Source organism: Canis lupus, chromosome 12, assembly GCF_003254725.2.
Source record: "Canis lupus dingo isolate Sandy chromosome 12, ASM325472v2, whole genome shotgun sequence".
Lineage (NCBI taxonomy): Eukaryota > Metazoa > Chordata > Mammalia > Carnivora > Canidae > Canis > Canis lupus.
This window is the reverse complement of record NC_064254.1, coordinates 24,349,104-24,374,745: the sequence shown is the minus strand read 5'-3', so window position 1 is coordinate 24,374,745 and position 25,642 is coordinate 24,349,104. Positions and strand designations below refer to the sequence as shown.

At 37.1% G+C, this 25,642-nt stretch overlaps 1 protein-coding gene across 6 annotated transcripts in view; it reads right to left on the bottom strand.

The window, feature by feature from the left end:
* Positions 1-25,642, bottom strand: part of BEND6 (BEN domain containing 6) — a 59,290-nt gene that overhangs the window by 32,149 nt on the left and 1,499 nt on the right. For 3 of the 6 annotated variants that reach the window (XM_049092209.1, XM_035698106.2, XM_035698105.2), the window contains exon 2: positions 7,243-7,462. The exons of 2 other annotated variants lie outside the window; for them this stretch is intronic. In XM_049092209.1, the coding sequence (XP_048948166.1) occupies positions 7,243-7,362 (120 nt within the window). In that variant the 5' untranslated portion in view covers positions 7,363-7,462. The remainder of the gene's footprint in view (positions 1-7,242; positions 7,463-25,642) is intronic. One more of the 6 variants, XM_035698107.2, reaches the window with a different exon arrangement.

Genomic DNA, 25,642 nt, shown 5'->3' with positions numbered 1-25,642 from the left:
TACAAACAAGTGGAGTTTATTCCCAGGATGCAGAGGTGGTTCGATATTTACAAAACAATCAACATGATATATCACATCAATGAGAGAAAGGATAAAAACCACATGATCATTCCAATAGATGCAGAAAAAGCATTTGAGAAAGTACAATATCCATTCATGATAAAAACCCTCTGCAATGTAGTTCTAGAGGGAATATAACCTCAATGTAATAAATGCCTTAAATGAAAAACCCACAGTCAAAATCATACTTAAAAGATGAACAACTGAAAGCTTTCCCTTAAGGTTAGGAAAAATATAAGGAGGTCCACTCTCACCACTTTTATTCAATATAGTACTGGAAGCCTAGCCACAGCAATTATACAACATAAAGAAAAGGCAACCAAACTGGTAAGGAAGAAGTAAAATTCTCATCATTTGCAGATGACATAATACTATTTATAGAAAACTCTAAAGACTTCACCAAAAAACTACTAGAACTGATAAATGAATTCAGTGAAGTCGCAGGATACAATATCAATGTACAGAAATCTGTTGCATTCTTACACACTAATAATGAAGTAGCAGAAAGTGAAATGAAGAAAATTATCCCATTTACAATTGTGCCAAACACAATAAATATCTAGTTATAAACTCATCCAAAAAGGTGAAAAACCCGCACTCTGAAAACCATTAAACATTGATGAAAGAAATTCAAGTGGATACAGAGAAATGGAAAGACATTCCATACTCATGGGTTGGAAAAACAAATATTGTGAAAATGTCCATACTAGTCAAAGCAATCTACAGATTTAATGCAATCCTTATCAAAATACTAACAGCATTTTTTACACAGTGAGTATAAACAATCCTAAAATTTGTATGGAAACCACAAATGACCTTGAATGGCCAAAGCAATCTTGAAAAAGAAAAATAAAACTGGAGGTACCATAATTCCAGACTTCAAGTTATATTACAAAGTGTTAGTAATTAAAACATTATGGTACCAGCATAAAAATAGACATATAGATAAATGGAATAGAAGAGAAAACCCAGAAATAAACCCACAATTATATGGTCAATTAATCTTCGACAAGTAGAAAAGAATATCCAATGGGTAAAAGACAGTCTTTTCAACAAATAGTGCTGGGAAAACTGGATAGCCACATGCAAAGGAATTAGACTAGACCACTTATTTTCACCATACACAAAAATAAACTCAAAATAGATTAAAGACCTAAATCCATAAAACTCCTTGAAGAGAGTATAGACAGTAGTTTCTCTGACATTGGTTATAGCAATATTTTTCTAGATATGTCTCCAGTAACAAGGGAAATAAAAGCAAAAATAAACTATTGGGGCTACATTAAAATAAATACATAATTTACAAACAAATACAAAATAAATAACTATACCACCGTGTTTCTGCACAGTAAAGGAAATAATCAACAAAACTAAAAGGCAACCCATGGAATGAAACAAGATATTTGCAAATGACATACCCAATAAAGAATTAGTATCAAAATATATAAAGAACTTATATAACTCAACACCCCAAAAATAAACAATCCAATTAAAAAATGAGCCGAAGACATGAACAGACATTTCTCCAACAAAGACATCCAAACGGCCAACAGACACATGAAAAGATGCTCAACATCACTCATCAACAGGGAAATGCAAATCAAAACCACAATGAAATATCATCTCACACCTGTCAGAATGGTAGAATAAAAAACACAAGGAACAAGAAGTGTTGGTGAAGATGTGGAGAAAAAGGAACCCTCTTGCACTATTGGTGGGAATGTAAACTAGTACAGCCACTGTAGAATCAGTATGCAGTTTCCTCAAAAAAAAAAAAAAAAAAATAGAGCCACCCTACAATCCAGGAATCATACTACTGGGTATTTACCCAAAGAATACAAAAACACTAATTCAAAGGGATACATGTACCACCATTTATTACAATATTCTTTACAATAGCCAAACTATGGAAGCAGCCCAAGTGTCCATCAACAGATGAATGGATAAAAATAATGGAACATTACTCAGCCATAAAAAATGAAATCTTGCTATTTGTAATGACATGGATGGAGCTAGAAAGCATAATACTAAGAAAAATAAGTCATTCAGAGAAAGACAAATACTATATGATTTCACTAATATGTGGAATTTAAGAAAGAAAACAAATAGGCAAAGAAGAAAAAGAGAAAGATAAAAACCAAAAAACAGACGTAATTATAGAGAACAAACTGATGGTTACTAGAGGGAAGATGGGAATGGAGATGGGGGAAATAGGTGATGGGGATTAAAGCATATACTTATCATTATGAAAAAAATAAACAAGAAGATGGCAGTGAGTGGCAAACTTCAGGATGCTGTGCCAACAGAAACCCCAAAGGATCTGGAAGGCTTGGCTGTACCTCAACAGTAATACTACTTAACGGTTAGGAGTCAAGCAGGAAAGTTAGAACCTCAGCAGAAGACCAGTTATCCTCCCTCAGTTGCTAGGATGATAAGTAAGACCTGAAAATTTGGGTCACTTTCTAGGAAAAAAAATAATAAAATGGTGGAAGATAAGACTTAGAATCCATAAAGGCTTAAATCTTTAAATGACTAAAATATACTAACGGTTCAAAGGGACTTATAAAAACTGAAACATTCTAATTGTAATTCACTGTGAATAAATAAGTTTAAGTTTTTTCTTTCTTATTAAGCAAGGATGGAGAAATGAAAGCTTGATTAGAAAAGTTATAAAAAATACAATTACATTATTGTATGGTTTATAATGTATACACTCAGTCACATTATTTTATAAATATACAGGTATATATTTCTGTGCATAGATTTCATTATTACATGTATGTGTGTATATGTCATATATAACTTATATAAAGGTAATGAAAATTACTATTATCATATATAGGCAAGTAGTTAATGTACTCACATTAGCTCTATAAATCCTAAACAAAAATTGATGGATTTGGTTAAATAAAAATGAAAGATGTTTTTGAAAAGTGAAGGATGCCACACTTCTATGGAGAGAAATTAGAAGAAATTAGAATGTATGATCTAGTTCTTGCCATTTTTAGCAAGTTCCTACAAGAAAGAAGTGAAGTCAAACAAAAGCTAATCTATTTGCAAGCAGCAATGAAAGATATAAAGTTAATAGACAAATATCAGATTGGGAAAAGATATTTGTAAAAACTAAAACCACAAGAGACTAACTTTCTTCAATAGATAAGGCATCTGCACAAATCAGTAATAATAGAACAGGAAACTATCTAGAATAGACTAAAAAACCCAACAGAAAAGATAAGAGCCCAGTAGAAAAGTAGATAGTGACAGAGACTGCTACTTCTCTCCAGCTGTGTGTTCTTCCATTCTTCTTACAGTGATAGGTTTTTAGATGGGCAGGTAGCTGTCAGCTAAAGATTACATTTCCCAGGCTCTTATGCATCTCAGTGTGGCTATGTTGACTAAATGTCCATTAATAAGGTAGGAGTAGAAGCAATGTGTACCACTACTGGATCATGACCTTAAAAGGAATGGCCATGTCTTCTGCTTGTACTCTTCTGTTGGCAGAGACAAAGGCATGATGCTGGAGCTGGAATAGTCACTTAAGACCCAGGCATAGAGGCTGCGTGTTGGGTAAGGTAGACCAGCAAGATAAGAGACATCCTCAACATTGTAGAGCTGCATCTACACTCAGCGTCTTTTCTCTCCAAGTTATGGATGTTACCTAGTGGCCATGTGAAACAATAAGGCTGAAGGTAACACATGGAAGTTGATGCTTACTGTTGGGATGGATCTCAATGGATATCAAGAGAAGCTCTTGAGAAAGCGTTGAGGTCACAGTCTTACCTCTTGCTATTTAGACATAAAAATAATTGGCTTTTTCCAAAGCTTGATGATTTAACATTACTGATTACCAGTAAATTTAGATTGTAGACTGCATTCTAAGTGTAGGTTGAAGGAGAAAACCTTCATCTCTGCAAACTGACTAGCACTGACAAGAAGTCATGGATGCACATCAAAGTTCCTTCTTTTCCCAGGCTCAGTAAGCACATGGTCTGCCTCCCAAGGTATTCCAGGTAACAGTTTTATCAAATATGTTACAAAGGTCCAATGAGTTAACAGCTTTTCAACATGTTAAATCTCAACTTTTTTGGACCACAATCTGATGATCTCTAAGTAATTCAAACATATGTCAGATTTGGATATCTTGCTTCTAGATACCAAAATCTGCATTAGTTGGGATGTGTTTCAAAGGCTGTAACAATGACCCAAATATAACAATGGCTTACAATGATGGAACTTTACTTCCCTTTCACGTAAGAGCAAGGGAAATGAGAGTTTACTATGGCAGCTCCACAATGTTGAGGATGTCTCTTATCTTGCTGGTCTACCTTACCCAACACGCAGCCTCTATGCCTGGGTCTTAAGTGACTATTCCAGCTCCAGCATCATGCCTTTGTCTCTGCCAACAGAAGAGTACAAGCAGAAGACATGGCCATTCCTTTTAAGGTCATGATCCAGTAGTGGTACACATTGCTTCTACTCCTACCTTATTAATGGACATTTAGTCAACATAGCCACACTGAGATGCATAAGAGCCTGGGAAATGTAATCTTTAGCTGACAGCTACCTGCCCATCTAAAAACCTATCACTGTAAGAAGAATGGAAGAACACACAGCTGGAGAGAAGTAGCAGTCTCTGTCACTATCTACTTTTCTACTGGGCTCTTATCTTTTCTGTTGGGTTTTTTAGTCTATTCTAGATAGTTTCCTGTTCTATTATTACTGATTTGTGCAGATGCCTTATCTATTGAAGAAAGTTAGTCTCTTGTGGTTTTAGTTTTTACAAATATCTTTTCCCAATCTGATATTTGTCTATTAACTTTATATCTTTCATTGCTGCTTGCAAATAGATTAGCTTTTGTTTGACTTCACTTCTTTCTTGTAGGAACTTGCTAAAAATGGCAAGAACTAGATCATACATTCTAATTTCTTCTAATTTCTCTCCATAGAAGTGTGGCATCCTTCACTTTTCAAAAACATCTTTCATTTTTATTTAACCAAATCCATCAATTTTTGTTTAGGATTTATAGAGCTAATGTGAGTACATTAACTACTTGCCTATATATGATAATAGTAATTTTCATTACCTTTATATATGTTATATATGACATATACACACATACATGTAATAATGAAATCTATGCACAGAAATATATACTTGTATATTTGTTTCTTAAAAGAACAGGTATGAGGTGATTTATTTTTTCATTGTTTATAGTACCAAGATGTTGCAGGAAATTTAGGTTTTCATTACTGCAGAAAAGCTTAAGTAAAATCTGGTGCTATGCAGTGAATAGACACACAGATCTAATGTATAATAGTAATATAGGTAGATGTTAAAAACAGTGCTGATTGAAAAATCAGAAACAGATTGAAGCATATATTATGATATCAGCGTACTACTCAATGATGTATCCATAAAGTTGTACAATGCAGTGTGATTTTTAAGACGGAAAGAATTAGAAATAAGCCAAGTCCATCATGTGGGATTGGCTAAATAAAGACTAGTACATAGACATAGTGGAATAATATGGAGCTGTAAAAAAGAGAAAGTTCTCTATATTCCCGTGGAAAGATCTTCAAAAAATATTATGTAAAAAGGCAAAGTACAAAGCAGTGTATCTGGTAAGTTACTTTTTTGTGCAAAAGAGAGAACAAAAATATCTGTATTTATATTTCCTTTATTTAAACAAAGAAATACTGGAAAGATAGATAAGAGAGCAATAAATGTGGTTACATGTAGTGGGTGGGTAGGAGGTGGGAACAGGGTGGATGGGAGATAGGGATGTGAGGGAGAATTTTCACTGTTTACCTTAAAAAAATATATTATATATATAAATATATATATTTGTATTTATATATGTATAAAATATGTATTTAAACTTCTTTTTAACTCAGAAAAGCCTTATTTTTTATTTAGCTTTCTGACTGTGTTCTTGTGCCTTCAACACTTTCACAATGATTTTCTGCTCCTTATATAAAGAAACTGCACTTGATCCTGTCATGCACACATCTAGCGCATGTGGAACTACCATGGGCCTCACTGCCATGTTTTTCATTTTAGAGAACTTCGTAAGAACTTTAAAATTTTATTTATTTATTTGAGACAGAGCGTGCACACTCACGTGAGCAGGGGGAGAGGAAGAAGGAGAGGGAGAGCGAGAATCTCAAGCAGACTCCTGGCTGAGGGAGGAGCCCTACCCAGCTGGATCTCAGGAACTCTGAGATCATGACCTGAGCTGAAATCAAGAGTCAGACATTTAACCAACGGAGCCACCCAGGCGCCCCTAGAACCTCCTAAGAACTTAAAGTCTCACAGCACAAGTTCCTTAAAAATGGACTGAGCACACTCCACATGCAAATTTTGCTGGTTTCCCAATATTCTTGGTATAAAGGTAAACAATTCCATTACCAGCATTGGGGACAGCCTAGTTTTGCTAGAGGCTGTATTGTATAATACTCTATGATAGTGCATCACATGCTGGAACATCCTGAATGCCTCTAGACACTGCCCCCAGAAGACTGAAAAATATTTTAAACAATGAGAATGTATAGTATGTATTTAAAAAATTAAGAATACACTATGTATATACTACATGTATTAAAAGACTTATACAAAAAAAAATAAAAGACTTATACAAATATATGTATTGCAAAGGCACACAAATAAAATGAAACTGTATAAACACATTGTTGGGTTGTCCAAAGCATAAGAGAACAATGGGAGTGGGGAATTCAGATTAAAAAGGAATAGATAAATAAAAATTAGAAAGGAGCCCAGACCAAACCAGTGATGAATATGGGCCCAAGAGTTAAAAAAGAAAAGAAATAGTAAATCTTAAAGAAGAGGTATTTCCATTTCTTTAGTACTTTTTGAGAGGAAAAATAGTTTCTGACAGTTTGCTGCACTTTCATTTCCCAGAATATGAGGGAAAGTTTGAACACTGGCATAATTGGCCATATTTAAATAGAAGCAGGTAAAAATGTCTGTTGAGTATATTTCTAACTCAACTTATTCAACATTACAAAGAGAACATGAAATTTTATTCCCTTGCTTGAATAAAGAATTAAAGGGAATAATAAGTTAATAGAAGAAGAGAAAGTACTAAAGTAATAAGTTATGAAAAGGATATGGAATTATGCTGGAGCTAGATAATAAAATTCTATCAAGGTAACAACACCAACCTGTCCTTTATCCATGTCACTATTTGCATTCTCTGAGTCCATTGTCTCTGTCCTTTTCCTCTTTCCTTTCCTAAGAGCTTGGGTATTGGTAATGTCATCTGTTTGCAAGATCTTCTGCATTTTCTCAAGTAGTTATCAAAGATTTTCTGAAATTGTAGGAAGAGGGAATACTCATGTAGATGATGCTATTCTGGATGTAGCCCCCAAATTAACGCTTTTCCTTAAAAACAAAAACAAAAAAGGATACATAATGTATTTACCACTGTATGTTTCATAACGGCATTAGCCACTCAAGTAAAGTACTTTTACTAAATGCTTCCTATCTCCTGTTGACCAATTTTGTACACATTTTCATTTGATTCAAAATCTTTCAATTTCATCATCATCATGGGGATGTCACATTTCCATTATGTGAGTAATATGCAGCGAGTTGTCACTTATAAAATGAAATAGTGTAAAAAAATTTTCCATCTTCACAAGTTTTTTTCTTGTCTGTCAGTTATAAGGAGTCTAAAAACCAACATAGAAACATAATAGATTTATGCAAACAGTATTTCACAGGACTGAAGTTATAAAGGGCATTAATAGTAGATCTCACCAGGATCAACATATTCCAAGGCAGATCAATAAGAATTGTTTAGAAGTTTGTTTTGGTTTTTTTCTGAAAACTCTCTACTTTTGAGGTGGAAGATTTTACTTGGTGTAAATTTAAGAATTTACCATAAAGAATGGAAGAAAAATATGTCTCAAAAGCAAAGATGTATTTCACAAAAAAATTTAAGGGTTAATCATTTTTCAAAACCTGAAAAGCAGATGACAATTCTTAGGTAGTAGCAGGGTTGAAATGATCAAATTTAATTTTTGCTATGCACAGATGATGTGCATTTGGTCTTAGCATCCTTATTACTTGCGTATATTGATTTTTTCTGTGAAAAGATATTTAATTATAAATAATAACACTTTAAATACAGAAGGGGCTGAACTTAAAGGTAACAGAAGGTAACATGTGCTCCTTATCAAATTATACTAAATAATTCTTTTAGGAAATATGGTACTTTTACCTACTTTAAGAGAAATTCATCATTCTTTAAGCATAAATTAATATTTGGGATTGTCTAGCAAAAATTGCTTGTTGTGACTTTCGGAAAACTTACTTTAGGTTTTTAAATATATATGAATAATATTTGAACTCACACATGGGACTGGACTGTCACATCTGACTCACAAATATCAGGGATTTTACCTAACATCAAACTTTATTAATAATTTCAATGATATAAGAAATCAAGAGGCACAGGTCAAGTAGGGAGAGGTCTAGGGCATCCTGCTGGCTTTGTAGGTTGTGTTCCTTCTCAGATCAGGTTGGTATTCTCTTGACTAGGATAAGTGAGGTCTCTAAATGAGGTTTGAGGGTCACCTTGCATAGTGGAGAGTTTAAGTTGTCACACATTTCCATTTTATATCTCCATTTTATACCTCAGAGTTGAATAGCTTGCATGACCTTTTCTAGGAAGTTATAAACCCATACATTCTAGAAATGTCAGCCATAAACAATCCTAAATCAGGTATATCAATTAAGAGCATTCCATAGATAAAATCTCCACTCCTAGCAAATATTGTTAATCAATTTACCCAGAGCAAGGTCAACAAACATTTTCTGTAAAGGGTCACATATTAAATATTTTAGGCTTTGCAGGTCAAGAGGCAAAATCAAGGATACTATGCAATTCTTATATAGCAAAAGAGAAAACAAATTTTCACAAAATTTTATTTATATAACTGAAAATATACTACTAATAATTGGATAGAACTTTTTGTAAGACAGTTCAACTAATGAGAATAGAACTAAAAAAAATGACATCTTGTTTAATTGGGGTTTAAAGTTTTCCCTTTCATCAAAATCATTTGCAAGTATTTATTTGTTAATGCTGACCTGCAATGAAATTTTATGTATTCCATGTTTGAAAAAAAAGAATGTCCTTTCATTCAGAGAGAACAAAAATGTTTTTTAAACTTGGGTTGCGGTGGTGATTGCACAACTCTGTGAATATACAAAAAAAAATATTGAATTGTATACTTCAAATGGGTGAATTGCGTGGCATGTGAATAACACTTCAATAAAGCTATTTAAAAAACAAGTCATAAGTTTGAATGTCTTCTGCAAAGTACCTACTGATAAATAATAAAATGAGTAACAGTAGGCTTTATTTTTTTATTTTTATTTTTAAAAGATTTATTTATTTATTCATTCAGAGAGAGCGAGAGAGAGGCAGAGACACAGGCAGAGGGAGAAGCAGGCCCCATGCAGGAAGCCCGATGTGGGACTCGATCCAGGGTCTCCAGGATCACATCCTGGGCTGCAGGCGGCGCTAAACCGCTGCGCCACGAGGGCTGCCCAACAGTAGGCTTTAAACACCTTATATTTTCAAAGTTTTGTAAATTTGTCTTACTAAACCTTTTTCTGCTTCACACACATTTTTACCCCATCAGTTGTAACACATCTTAGTAGATTCTGCTTCAGGTTGTGCTGAATCATTGTTTTCTCAACTTCTTTGAAAATATTCTCTTCCATAGTTGTTTCACAAAGACTGTTTACAGACGTTAATTTGTCTGTCACTCTATACTCAGCAATTACTCCCAAATAAACAAGAACTGAGCAGTATCAGTGGCATCTATTGACCCACCAAACACCAAGAAAAACTCAAAGTCATTTGCTGTGCGTTTTAATTGATTATTATATTCTTCCTGATGTTCTCAGTTCTTTGAGCAACTGTTTTTGCTGAGAATCTAATGATCTTAAGTAAGTTAATTTTTTTTCTGGGCACATGTCTTTAGCTACTGCAATGAAGTATGGTTTAATTAACTCACTACCTGTTAATGATTTTCCTTGTTTGGCTAACAAATGAAGCACTCAGAAACTTATTTTGGATACAGACTCACTTTCATTTAATTTTCTTTGTTTGTTCAGTAAGCTCTGCATCCAACATGGGGTCTGAATTTATGACCCCAAGACCAAGAGTCGCATTCTCCACTGACTGAGCCAGCCAGGCACCACCATTTCTTATTTTTGTGAAGAAATTAATTTGTGAAGAAGTATCTCAGGGATGAGATACTTCACTTTACATTTTCCTTTTTTTTTTTTTATTTTTTTATTTTTTTTTCACTTTACATTTTCTAATCATTTTGGCTATTGCTGTTCTGTGAATTGGAAATATTGTCATGAGTGCTTAGTTTGGTAATGTTGACATATATCATGTTCTTTTAGTACACCTACAGTGTCACTGTATCATGAACACAATGCTTTGTCACTTAATTTGATAACAAAATAATCCAAACTCCACTCTGCTTTAAAGAGTGGAGTTTTCTCTTTCTTTGTTTTTTGACATGATTGGCATGCCCTAGTAATAAAAAAATAAAAGAAGATGCCACAGTGTGACAATATGCATGATACTAAAATACCGTGAAGTTATTATAACTGCATTACTGTGATTTGTGGGGCACTGAACAGCAGTATAAAGTGCTGAGATTGCCTCATACGGTTTCTGTCACAAATACTCAACTCTGCCCTCATTGCATGAAAGCAACCATAACAATATGTAAAAACATAAGTGTGCATATGTTGTAATAAAACTATTTATGGACACTGCAACTTTAGTTTTACATAATTTTCACATATCATGGTATGGTCTTCTTATATTGATTTTTTCAACTATTTAAAAATGTAAAGAACATTCTTAGCTTACAGGCTGTACAAAAACAGGTGGCAGGCAGATGAGCAGTAGTTTGCTGAACCCCATGGGGGCTCAGTTATCATACTTAAATGGAGTTTAAACTATATCATCTGCTTTCTTTTCTTTCATCTTCATTTCTTTTCCTGCAGATCAAGACAGCTGCTTTAACGTCTTTTTCCCCAGTGCCTTACTTCACTGAACATTACTAATAAATTAAGAACAGTACCCAAGAGACATAATACACAGCATGTAAGATCCCACAGCAAATTATTATTTGATAAAATTAAATTTTGCCAGGTTAACTGATACGGACCTATTAAGTATCATTTAGTGATGGTGAGAGATGCCAGGTTCCTAGGTCATTGGGGTTGAGTATAACTCTAGGGTGGAGGGAATGGAAAGGAGATTATTGTTGAATTGGGTATAGAATTTCAGTTTTGCAAGATGAAAGGGTTGTGAAGATGGCTGGTGGTCATGGTCACACAACAATGTGAATATACTTAATGCCTCTAAATGACATGCCTTAAAATGGTTAAGATGGTAAATTTTATGTTAAGAATAATAAGAATATTGGGGAAAATTAGTTTATAAAAACATTGTTTTTGTAATATCCCTACCTGTACTAAAATCTTTTACTACTAATATGATTTAGTTAAGGAGCAAATCTCAAGTTTCTTCAAAAACACACAATTCTTTCAAGACTAACCAGAAGGGACATATCGAACCTCTTTTAGAACGACAACTTTTCAGTAGACTTCAGGCCAGTATTCTAACATCTAGGGACAGATGATTCAATGTTTATATTACCTGACAATTAACAAATTCAGAAAGGATATTGTGAATTTGGTTATATATTAAATTCTCCTCTTAATTCTTGATAGTAGGAAATTCACCACGGAGTTATCTTCCCCTCTTTATTTTTTGCTAGCAGAAAGCATTTCATTAATTCCCTGGATAGTACTTGTAGGATGTGAAATGAAACATAAACACAAGTCATGAGAACACCCATGATATGTGGCTAACTGGGTAATATAAATCAGTGGCTTTCAACCATTTTTGGTGGCTCACAGTAAAAAATACAGTTAACATTTTGATCCAGGAAACACACACAAAACTACAACAAAATTTCATGAAATATTCTTACCCTTACTGCATGTGATGCACTCTCTCAGTTTCTATTCTATCTACTGTATTGTTTCACTTTTAAAAGTGCTGATTATAGCACATAAATTGATTTCACAACTCACTAATGGGTTATAGCCCATAGTATGAATGTTGTTCCAAGCAATATCCAAATTATGAAAAACATAATATCTAAGAAATAAGACAGAGAAAGGGGAGCTTTGTAACTAAAGAAAGCAAATGAAGTTAATAAAAATATAAACTCTTAATGCATTTAGGTTTACTTTTAATAAGCCAATACAATTAATGCAGGAATTCAAAATGCAAAATCTACCTCTGAAACTGTGTTAATCAAAAGTCACCAAATTTAAGGAAACTAAATTAATATTAAAATATAATTCAGATGTCTTATCAGCCTTTACATCTAAATATAAATTCTCTAATGTAAACTAAATAAATTGGTAAAGGCAAGTACAGCACGACAATAATGCTTAAATGTCCTTACATAATTTTCAGAAGTTTTGGATTGTTTTCTATACATATTAGTTTTGTAATGTATAGACATAAAGGTACTTTGCAATATTGAGGTCAGAATACGGACTTGAAGACTTCACTCCAAATGAGTTCCTATATGCCAAGAAAATGGTGCCAACATAATTCTAAATATTCAGTGGTCAGTTTAATGTTTTCTGTGAAATGGGCTACTAGTTTCAACTCAGCCCCTAGTGAGGTGGGACGTGGGGGAGGGAGATCATATTATTTTTAGAAAATTATATATATGTTGGATGAAGAGTAACCAAGATCAGAATGGTTTAAAATCATTGGGTGTCTTCTCCTGCAATACCCACAGCACTCTATGGAGCAGAACAAGTGCTTGGATAGCTTTCTCATCAAAGTGCTCTTGCTTTCTGGTTAGAAATTACTAGGTTTTACCAATGTCCATTAGGGAACACTTCAATTCTTTTCAGTTCCTCCATCTAACATATTTTCTTTCTTTTCTTTTTTAAAAAGATTTTATTAATTTGAGAGAGAGAGTGAGAGAGAGCACTCAAATATGTGCAAGGGAGGGGGAGGAGCAGAAGAGTGGGAAAGAGAGAGATAAGTAGACTCTGTGCCTAGTATGGAACCGCACTTGGAGCTCAATTCTGCAACCCCGAGATCACGACCGAACGGAAACCAAGAGTCCAATACTTATGATACTTATCCAACCGAGCCACCCAGGTGCCCGTAACACATTTTCAATTTCCAAGTTATTCCAGGAATATCCTTATTAAAAAGATGACCAATATACTTTAGGATGATTCAGCAACACTGTCAAACTGTAATCACATTACTTAAGATTAGACTGGAGACTATGTGTGAGGCTCGGAGACTTTAAGTATGTTTGAGGGACTATAGATGTGAGTCATTTTTAACTTTCCATGATGGGAAAAGAAAGAAAAACATCCTTATTGGCCCATGGTTTATGGATATACTTTTACTAAAGTTAATTGAACTGATAAGCAATGATATCATGCAATGGCTTAACCATTATCTAGGAAAGGAGTCAATTTCGCTCCCCATAGTGCCCTATATGATATCCTCAGATCTTTCCAATTGTGTCCCCTTCACTTAATAACAACAAAAATATAGCTAACATTTACTGAGTGCTTACTATATATATGGTACTGTTTTAAGCGCTTTACCTCTACTACCTTGTTTAATTCTCATAGTAGCTCTCTAGGGTAGGCACAGTTATTATTCACACTTGACAGATGAAGGAACTGGGGTTTCTAGTGGACCTTGGCAACCACTTCTGATCGCTAACTCATTAGCAGGTTAAAGAAGGTCTCTAGTGTGGAACTTAGAAACTAATCATCAAGTCACCTTTGCAACAGAATCTGTTAACTCCAGTAACTAGGTTTTTATTTTCTTCGCTTGACTAAGTCCCTCATAGGGCCCTCCTTGCTTAAGTTTCTGCCTCGTAGTCTGCCTCGAGACTGAAGCCTTGACTTGCTTCTCAGGACTGTAGTGCTGCTCAGACACAAGTGCTGGAGCTCCTCTCTTTAGTCCTGCAGCTCTGTTCTCCAGCCATCTCTGTTTTGCTGCCTAAGTTAGAAGGCTGACCTGTTTGGGCTCCCTTACCCTCTTCCCAGTTGGATTCAGCCAATGGGGTGTCCAAGCAGGAGATCAGAAGGAGGGAGGACAGTAAGTTAAGCAGAATTTATCCTCTCGCCTCCTTTCCTGGGGGGTCACCTCAGACTTTTATAGTAGACTTGTCTATATGATCTTCTCCTTTCAGTTTGCAATAACTATTTCCCTCCCTCTCCCTTTGAGCCTACTGCTGGGAACATTTCTGTTGTGACTAGCCCTGAGGTAAACACTATTCCTCCTGGTTTCCCTATACCCAGCTGCTATGGTCTGAATGGGTGCCCTCCCTGCCCCAGAATTTGTGTTTTGAAATCTTATTCCTCTTAGGTGATGGTATCAGGTGGTGGGGCCTTTGGGAGGTGATTAGGTTATAATGGGAGATCCCTCATGAATGGAATTAATGCCCTCATAAAAATGCCTTCAGAGAGATCCTTACTCCTTCTCCCAAGTGAGAAGTCAGCAGTCTGCAGCTTGAAAGACGGCCTTTACCAGAACCTGACCATGCTGGCACTCTGATCTTAGACTTCTAGCTTCCAGAACTATAAGAAATAAATTTCCATTGTCTATAAGTTACCCAGTCTCTGGTATTTTGCTATAGCGGCCTGAATGGACTTAAGACACGAGCCACCCACATTAGCTTTTTCATCTGTACCAGAATTTCTCTGTTGCTCCTGACCTGGCAAAGGAGTCAGGTGCTAAACGACCCGGTTTTTATCTTCTCTGTAGTCAGACAGAGTGACAGGCTTACTTTCATCTTGATATATTCAGGAAGAAGACTTCTACAGCAAAGAGGTATTAGCACAGAAATCAGAAGTTGGGAATGGTGGAAGACAATCTTTACCTGCTACACAATGTCACTTATCCCCACCAATTGTCTATGAAAAGCCTGTAGCCATTTGGGGAATTGTCTGAAAGCTTGCACAAGAAAGCATATGCAAGACTTAAAGAGACTCTGGGCAAGTTTTCCTGTGGTTCTAGGGCCTCCAAAATCTTTTCTAAGAAATAATATGCGTAGTTTTCTGTTACTATCTTCCCTGTACCCCCACCAACCCTCAGTATTTATGTGAGTTTTCCCCATTTATCAGAAACATGGATGCCAAGTTATGCATAAGGAAAAGTAAAAATCAATTAAAAGTTCTAATTTAGAATAACTCTAAGTCATGTAAATCATCTTCCATTTCACATTTTTTTGATTAATGCAGAACATTCTATTCATCTTGAAAGTTGAGGGCAAGATGAGATCATTATGCTTTTTGCTTTAAGTAATCATATTCTAGAACATTAAGTTTTAGACCAATTTCTAAAATTCACAAAATGTAATAGTTCTGATGCAAGAATCAAAGCCTTTGCATAAAAATCAAGAGTGATCCAGCTTTCAAATATTAATTTATCATATCAATTATAACATGAAAGGAGAAACCAATTTCTCTTTGAAATATCTGCCCCATTTTACCCTATAGTAATACCATGTATTAATGAAATAACTGGTTATCATTTAGATAGTCTCTATTATTTTAGTACTTTTATAATCTCAAAAGTTGAGGTCTAAACATAACTAATGTGCTGAGTTACATATTTCAGATAATTTACTTAATAAATCACCTTAAGTGGTTTGCCCCCTCATCTACTACCAATTTTCTCACTCTAATATTCTTTCATACTATGTTAAAGTAACATTCAAATAAAAAAAATGATCAGCTACATTTCACATTTTTACTGTTATTTCTCTACGTCCTATGTGTAGGTAGTTAGAAAAATATATTCCTGTGTCTTTTTGAGTGACAGTATTTTTCTTCAATAAATTCATAGAATAATAAAAATGGAAGGAAACTTAAGGGACCATCTCCTCTCTGCTTCCTGTATTGCCAAGCCTGGTGTGGGCAGCCACAGGGCAAGAAATGACTAGGAAGTTAGTTAAGGGTGGTGAAAGCAAGTATTGATCAAAGAAGGAAGCCCAAGGAAATGAAATGGATCTACTTAATCCAGCTGCAGTCTAGAAAGCTACATAAAAGCAAGGAAAGATAGATGAGAACAGTGAGTTCAAAGTGTGGAAGCCAACTTCAAGGTTTAGGAGTGTCAAAGACTGAGCAGAACAGAGGGCTCAGTGGTGGGGTATTTTGGGACAATGTTGTGAATTCATGATCCCATAGTAGAGAAATTGCTCTAACAGCCATGGGGAAGCAGAACCTCAGGCAGGTGTACCCCTTGTTCACAGAAAGAGGGGGAAGACTAAAATTGTCCTCCTAGGAAAAGACTGAAAGCTTAGTGAATTCCGTTTTTTGGTTTGTTTGTTTTGTTATGTAGGTTATTCAAGAGAGTCTTCTGGTCTGAATCTTTTGTAATATATTAGGTGACAAAGCTGGGTCACCTAAGTGGTTACAAACACAGGACCTAGGGATCCCTGGGTGGCTCAGCGGTTTGGTGCCTGCCTTTGGTCCAGGGCGCGATCCTGGAGTCCTGGGATCGAGTCCCGCATCGGGCTCCCGGCGTGGAGCCTGCTTCTCCCTCTGCCTGTGTCTCTGCCTCTCTCTCTCTCTCTGTCTATCATAAATAAAAAAATAAATAATCTTTAAAAAAAAAAACAAACAAAACACAAACACAGGACGTAGAATCAGTCAAGCTGTCTGGATCCCTAACCACAGATCTAATACTTACTATGTAACACTTCCGAACCCATTTCCCCATCCGTGAATAATAACAGTACCTCCAACATGAGTTGATATGTTAGGTATATTAATAGCATAGTTACTATTTTATTTATTTAGTTTATTAATAGTATTTTTATTAGTAACTAAAGGAAAAAGACCCATATCCCTCTCATATAAGCTGAGATGGAACAGGTAGTATGTGTATATGTGTGTGTGTGTGTGTGTTGGGGGGTGTTTACAAACTGCCTTGGTCAGGGAGGCATTAAGAAACATAGTTAATTAAAAAAAAGAAACATAGTTACTTAACTTGGATGCCTATGACGCTATATTAGACAAACCACAATCTTACTTAAAAATATAAAGACAGGGATCCCTGGGTGGCGCAGCGGTTTGGCGCCTGCCTTTGGCTCAGGGCGTGATCCTGGAGACCCGGGATCGAATCCCACATCGGGCTCCTGGTGCATGGAGCCTGCTTCTCCCTCTGCCTGTGTCTCTGCCTCTCTCTCTCTCTCTGTGACTATCATAAATAAATAAAAATTAAAAAAATATATAAAGACAAATTATTAGGGCTATTCATTTTTTTTTTAAAGTAGCCTCCACACCCAACATGGTGCTTGAATCTTGTGCCACTAAACCCTTCACAGCCTAGACGGTCAGAAGGGAATTTGGAGAAAATAGAACCAGCCAAACTGAGAGATCAGAACACCCCTGGAAACTGGGTTGCCTACTGCAATGAGAAAGTCACATGGTGAAATAAGCCTCATCGTGTGGCAGAATGGGATGACAGTGATAAGACACTGGGACCTAGGGTTCTGAAAATATGGTGGTGGGTAGAGTCAAGGTTCTTAAGTATGGCAAGTATGGGAAATTAGAGATACAGGTGGATGGAGCTGAGTACTTGGTATGGACAGGCAGTTCTCCAAACCAGATAAAGGAATTATCCTGGTGGGACTGAGGACCTCAGTTTTCAGTCTCCATAGAGGCATGAATGTTGGAAAGCTTCATAGACTGTGGTTTGAGGTGAGATTTAGGAAGAGTAATTGCTACATTCACCAGAATGTCTAGGAGTAGTTTTGGGGAACCTGATATTAAGTCCTTCTGCCTTTCTTTTAAGTCTTAAGACGATGGAGATCCTTGCAGACTCTGGGCTCAAGATCAAATTTTAGTACCAGTGTTTTTGGCTCAGAATGGATTTATCCATTCAAATATATAGATGTAGGGATCCCTGGGTGGCGCAGCGGTTTGGCGCCTGCCTTTGGCCCAGGGCGTGATCCTGGAGACCCGGGATCAAATCCCACATCGGGCTCTCGGTGCATGGAGCCTGCTTCTCCCTCTGCCTGTGTCTCTGCCTCTCTCTCTCTCTCTCTCTCTGTGTGACTATCATAAATAAATAAAAATTAAAAAAAAAAAAACAAAAAAAAAAAAACAAATATATAGATGTAAAATTGGGATACTTAACTGGCCTGAAGGTAGCTCAGGAATCATGTCAGGAATCTGTCATGGGAAGAAGCCCAAGAAGAAGGGCTTCTTCCCATGACAGAAGTCTGTGGAAGTGGTCCTAGATAGTTAGCATAGTCTTCCTTTTCAGGGTTAGAACTGACATCTCAGTGAAAGTTACCTTAGGGAACTCGCTGGTCTCTTTCCTAATCTGTTCAAAGTTGAGGGAGGACAGAGAACTCACAGTACATCCTCTCATTAGTCTCAGCATGCGCAGCTTTCACCTGCGTTTGGGAGATGTCCTTGAATTTTATAGGTTAGAGCTGAGAGTTTCCTCTGCTCATCCTGGGACACTTCTCTCAATCTCAGGGGAGGTACCTAGGTGCTGCTAATGTTGATGGATTAAGAAAATCTTTTGATACTGCAGAAGCCTTGGTATCTGTATAAATCTGTATGGTTTCTGATAATTCTCTCTCTCCCTCTCTTTCCTTTCCTTTCCTTTCCTTTCCTTTCCTTTCCTTTCCTTCCTTTCCTTTCCTTTCCTTTCCCTTTCCCTTTCCCTTTCCCTTTCCTTTCCCTTTCCCTTTCCCTTTCCTTTCCCTTTCCTTCCTCCTTTTTCTTCCTTCCTTCTTCTCTCTTTCTCTTAATAACTCTTTAAGAACCTGGTGAAAATTATGGACTCTGTTCCCCAAAAGAGACCCATATTTTTATATATAATTTCTGGACCCTACAAGTCCATTCATGAATTCCAGGTTAAAAACTCTAGCAACAGATAGGACAGCAAGAATAGGCTTTAGGTTTTTGGCTTTCTTCATTGAAATACAAACTCCACTATATTCTAATTTAGTGTGTTTGCTGTTTGTTTCCCTTTTTTTACTCCAAAAAGTGTTTGGGGGTTAACAAAGACATTTTATGATGTACTTTTCTTCTATAATAGATCCATAGGATGTCATTACATTGGGATAATTTCAGTAACCTTTGGAATTCAGTAACCTTTGGAATTATTGAAACATTCTTTGCTAATCATCAGTTACTTGTTGAAGTTCTCTGTTCTTGGGATACTTGCTACCTCTGCTGCCTTGGTGACATTATTCTTTCAGGCTCTCAGCATGCTAATGTATTAGCATATAAATCTATTGACACAAAATATTTAATGCAAAAGTGCTACAAAAGAAATGTACATAATTTAGCTATTAAATGTTGCTGTTGGGGCACCTGGGTGGTTCAGCTGGTTAAGCAGCTGCTTTTGGCTCTGGTGGTGATCTTGGGGTTCTGGGATCGAGCCCCACACAGGGCTCCCTGCTTCTCCCTCTCCTCCCCATTTGTGCTCTCTATTTCTCTCTCTCTCTCAAACAAATCACAAAATCTTTGAAAAAAATGTTGCTGTCATTTCAAAAATTAAGATAATTTGGAATTTCATTCGTAGACATTAGTCAAGATTTTATTCATTTCATATTTACTATGCAACTATGAGCCTCCTACCTTATTCCCCCCGTTTTTATTGTGAATGTATAAATGCTTGTAACCCTTACCTTGGAACTAGAAGGCACTAACTTTAGCTTTCTTTTTTTTTTTTTTAATTTTTATTTATTTATGATAGTCACACAGAAAGAGAGAGAGGCAGAGACATAGGCAGAGGGAGAAGCAGGCTCCATGCACCGGGAGTCCGACGTGGGATTCGATCCCGGGTCTCCAGGATCGCGCCCTGGGCCAAAGGCAGGCGCCAAACCGCTGCGCCACCCAGGGATCCCCTAACTTTAGCTTTCAAACTTGCTTTGTAAATTGCCCCATTTAGAAATTGTGGAAATATTTTCCACTATCTGAATAATAATGAACAATGCTGCTCAGTGATTTATAACTCTAAGAGCTTTATAATTTGATTTATGAACAGCTCAATTTTTCCATTGGCAGTTCATACAACTATGAGTAAATTTTCTGGCCAAATGACTCAGTTTGTTGCTGGATGACTAATCTCACACTCTGTTAGAAACAACATAAATGAATTCTATTTGCTAGTGAATAATAAATGATTACTTTCCAAAAACTGTCTGTAAAGCATTATAGAGTAGATGAATTCAATTACATTGACTTTTTTTTTTTAAACTCTTAGACTCAGTAGACATTTTTGAGAAGCCTGTAATGTTCATAAAAAAGAACATTTCCCCCCACCCTTAACAGCATTATTCTGGATCCTACAACCCATAGCACAACAAATTCTAATTAAGCTCTAAAATTTCTAAAATGTTACAAGAACGATTTGGAATAATTCAGTTGAAGTATTTTCTTTTACAAATATGCCTTTAAGTTGTTTTAAAAGTTTTTATTGTGGTAAAATGAATATAAAGTCCTTTCACAGGGAATATTTGCTGAAAATAATATTTGCAAATAATAATTATTTTTCCTTGAAAAAAAAAAAAACAAAATTTAAAAAGACAATTGTGATCCATCCAAGGTTACCAGCCGAAACTCAGTAGGATTTATTTCTAAAAACTTATTGCTGGGATGCCTGGGTGGCACAGCAGTTGAGCATCTGCCTTTGGCTCAGGGCATGATCCTGGAGTTCTGGGGTCAAGTCCCACATCGGGCTCCCTGTATGGAGCCTGCTTCTTCCTCTGCCTATGTCTCTGCCTCTCTCTCTCTCTCTCCGTGTCTCTCATGAATAAATAAATAAAATCTTAAAAAAATTATTGCTAAAACCATTCTTACCTAAACTTTTTGTTTTTAAGGGGATAATATTTCAATGTAATGTCATTGTGTAATTACCAGTTTGAAAATATACTCATTTCCATTTAGGTTTATAATAAAAGCTTACAGATAATTTGGGCTATATTCCAAGGTATTCCTTATCTTTCCCTAAAAATCATTCTGTCTGAGGGTTAGTAGCCAGGGTTGGTGGGGAGGAGACCATGGGCAGAAAGCCATCCTAACTACTCAGGGTTAGTGTTAACTGCATAATGAAAAGCCCCTGGAGAGCAGAAAGAACCCATCTGGGGGACTGCAGGTATGTTAAAACAAACAGCTGGGTATCTGGGTGGCTCAGTGGTTGAGCGTCTGCCTTCAGCTCAGGGCCTGATCCCGGGGTCCTGGGATCGAGTCCCACATTGGGCTCCCCCAGGGGAGCCTGCTTCTTCCTCTGCCTATGTCTCTGCCTCGTTCTCTGTGTCTCACATGAATAAATAAAATCTTAAAAAACAAAGTGCTAAACTATAAATGCCTAGAAGAATGCCCTCTTCTCTCCTCTCTTTAACTCTTAATTTCTCTCCCACTGCTGGTTTTATCAAGCTCCCTGGAACTTAAAGTAACCCTATCTTGATTTAAAAAAAAAAAAAAAAAAAAACAGAAAAGCCATTACTTAGGCTTTAAGCACAGTTCTACTCATCTCTTTTAGATGAATTAGCTTTTAGAGTTAGAACTTAACTTTTAGAGTTAAATTTCTCCAAAGATTGTGGACAGAGGCTCTCTCCTGTTTTCACCTACTCTCTCTTCAACCTGTTAATGTCTGGTTTTAGCCTCCCCACTAGGATGAATCAGCTTTCTGGAAGGTTTCCAGAGGTCTCCTAGTCACGGGTCCTCAGTCCTTGCACACCTTAACCTTACATTTGTGCCTCTGTTCTAGTAAGCCACTACACTGGAACACTTCCCACTTGGGCTTCCATAGGCTTGTTTTCTGCTGGCCTTCTCTAGTGCACAAATGGAAGTCATCTCCAAAGTTCCAATTCCAATTCTCCATGTAGTTTCTTTTTTTTATTATTATTTTTTAAGATTTTATTTATTTATTCATGAGAATACACAGAGGAGAGAGAGAGAGGCAGAGACACAGGCAGAGGGAGAAGCAGGCTTCATGCAGGAAGCCTGATGTGGGACTCGATCCAGGGTCTCCAGGATCACACACCCTGGGCTGCAGGCGGTGCTAAACCGCTGAGCCACCGGGGCTGCCCCCAATTCTCCGTGTAGTTTCTCTTCCTTAGTCATTTTGTCCATTTCCATGACCTCAATAATAATTCATGTTGGTGACACCCAGTCTATATCTGGTTCTGACCTCTCCACCCATGTTTCCATGGGCTTGCTGGGTAATCTCACATATAGATATCCTTCCAACACCTCTGTCTCCATGGGTATTAGACTTAGCTTGTCATATTTTCCTTCAGGACTGTCCTTCCATTCCAGCTCAAGGCTTGAGTCATCTTCATTTCCTCTCTTTTTCTCAGTTGGTCACTACATGGATTAGGGTGGAGCCTTCTTTTCTTTCCAACCCATAAATTAGGAATTTGTGCCACAACTTCCAATCTCTAGAGAAATACTGCAGCTTCTTTGTAGTAAAAGCCCCTTACTCACTCTTACTTTGGGAGGTGAATAACTCAGTGATGGGGGATTCAGGGAGGGCCTTCCAGCCACTATTGGGTAGGGCTGATGTATGAAAGGTCCCCTTCTCACATATGGTCCTGTCTCTTGCTCCATCCTGCTGCAAGCCCTGTGGGTGGGAGAGTGTCAGGCTCTTTACAACCTCTGGTCTCCAGCAAAGAAGTAGTATCCTGGTGCGCTGGTGCTGGGACTGCCTGTAGTTCTTCAACTGTGACTGGGTGGTACACAGATTTAGGGGAAAAGCAATAAGATGTCCCATTTTGACCTTGAATCTAACTCATGTTCTTCAATCTGAATTTACCCTGAATAAAGTTTTTTATTTATTTATTTATTTATTTAAAAGTTAATATTTCAATCTCATTTTGGTTCCTCAGGTATATTCTCAATTTGGTTGAGAAGCCAAAGGGAATAAGGGCTGCATGATGGATCATTTTCTACATGCCTGATACCAAACACTCTTCACCATTTTTATAAACTCATTTGTCTTCCCTTGGATGATAATGCTAACTCACTGTCATAAAAAGTCAAAAACTAATCTATCCTTTTCCATCTTTATTGTTTTTCATATGAAACATTTGCCTTTTAAAAAAGATTTTATTTACTTATTCATAAGAGAGAAAGAGGCAGAGACACAGGCAGAGGGAGAAGCTGGCTCCATGCAGGGAGCTGGACGTGGGACTCGACCATCAGTCTCCAGGGTCACACCCATGCCTGAGCCACTGGGGCTGCCCCATATAAAACATCTGACCAAGGACCTTCCTTCTCCATCCCTACTGCCAAGCTTCAACTTTTTTGTGACTTTGATACAATGTCAATTATTCTTTGTAATAAAAACTTAGCAGAAAGAAAAATATAGGAATTCTACTAAATTAACTTCCAAAAAGGATTGATTGGTTGATTTAATATTTATTAAATTCCATAATGCATTAGCATCACATAAACACACAGAAAGAAGCAATTAATAACCTGCCATTATTTGGATATGGAAATGATAAATTAGTAACAAATCAGAAAATAGCAATGGAACCTAAATACTAAAAATTCTTTCAATTATTTGGTTTCCTTATTATTAGTATCCTTGAGATAACTGATGTAAAGAATAGGCGTTAATGCATCTAAAAAAAAAAAAATCTACAATTCTACTGCACAGCAGTTAAGGCATTTGCCTGCCAAAGGAGATAAATGATGTTCTTGCGTGTACTTGAAACTTATAAATGGCTGCAGCAAGACACAGGATGGTAGCAACTGTGCTAAAGTAAGAGCTCAGAAAACTATAATTGCTATTTAGTTGCTTTTTGTTGTTAAAAATGCAGAGTTTGGAACAAATTGGATACTATGCCGTGTTTGTGGTCTTAGACACATTTCAAGGATATTTTGGCCATTTTAGCTCACTCACAAATTTTAGTTAGTGGGAAAGTATACAGTAAAAATGACCTTCCTAAATTCTATTAGTTATTTCTGCCAATGTTTGTAGAAGGTTAGTTCAGTTTTGTTGTTGTTTTAAATTATTCTCCCAGGCCACTGGGAGTCAATGCAGTAAATAATTCTTCCTTTCTTGATGTGCCACACATTGCCAACTCTCAGGATTCTCTTCAATACTCCTGCACAATGCACAGGAATACAGTCTCTCACTGCAGTGGGCTGCAGTAGTAGGAGACCTTTGAGCAATGTGAACATGATGCAGTGCTACCTGGTTGACCCTGGGCGCCAGGGACCTATGAAGTCCATCCTGACTTGTAGTGCAGCCTATTCTTTGACTTTCAACATTCTCACCATATACAGTATCTGCAAGCAAGGTCCTTGCATCTTCAGACCGAAACAACGGAATATGATGCAACATGTCAACAACTTGAATGTTTATTTTGCTTTAGGAAACAACCTGTACATAAGAAAATTTCATCCATGGCTTCCCACATTTATGAATCTGGCCTTTAGGAAACACAGCAGGCAATGCCTTTTTGAGTTTCCTTTAACTGGTCACACATGGCAATATAATTCAAGGCCTTGAAAACGTCAGTGGTTAAGCTTTTATGCAGAGTCGTACGGTTGATTTTGTATAGTTAGAAAACAATACTGATTTTGAGATCCTACAAGCAAACCCAACTTAAGTATTGCCATCTATTCTTTAAATGCTTTTCAGAATTTTACAGATTACTTTTTCTTATGACAATTTCTTCAGTATCTTAAATATTCCAAAGCAAGAGTCCACCTCGTAGTTATTAGAAGCCACAAATGCAACAATGTGCAACTTTAGGTCACTATAATGGCAGTTGCCTTATGCCGGTAAATAAAACGAAACAAGCAAAACCCAGCTCTTCTCTCCCCCCCCCCCCCTCCCCGGGGAATGCCTGCATTGCCTCGGGAGCAGCATAACGCGGTACAGTACCCGGCCGGCCAAGGCCAACACATGCCGCAGACTGCAGCCGCAGCGGCTTCCGGGCCAGGTGGCAGTGGCCGTCCGCAGAAAGGCACACTGCAGCGCTCCCGCCACACCTTCTGCGTTGGCACCGCACCAGAGGCCACTGTAAGATCTCCTGGCCACCAACAATATACTTTTTTTTTTTTTTTTTTTGCTGGTTATGAAGAAAGAGGAGGGGGGCAGGAGCGAATGTGTGCGTTTTGAGTGCGACAGAGCCGTATTTTCTCACACTCCCTAAAATATTTCCCCTCAAAATATTTACAAGACAATCTCCAACTTCCTTCATCTGCCAGTTCCCAAACCTGAAATTGCCTCTCTTCGAACGCACTTCGATGAGTCAAGGTTTGACGGTACACGCGTGGATGCAGGCGGGTCTAACGTGCCCGTTTCTCCGCCGAGAAACGGCACCTCGTGTGGGGGTGTTAACAGCTTAGCTCTGCAGACGGGGCGTCCCGCTGGGGAGCGCCCCCGCCGTAGAGGGGCTTGGAGAGGTTGGGCCTCCCGTGTCCTGGAGAACCCCAATCCCCAGGGAAGGCCCTTCCCGGCGTTCA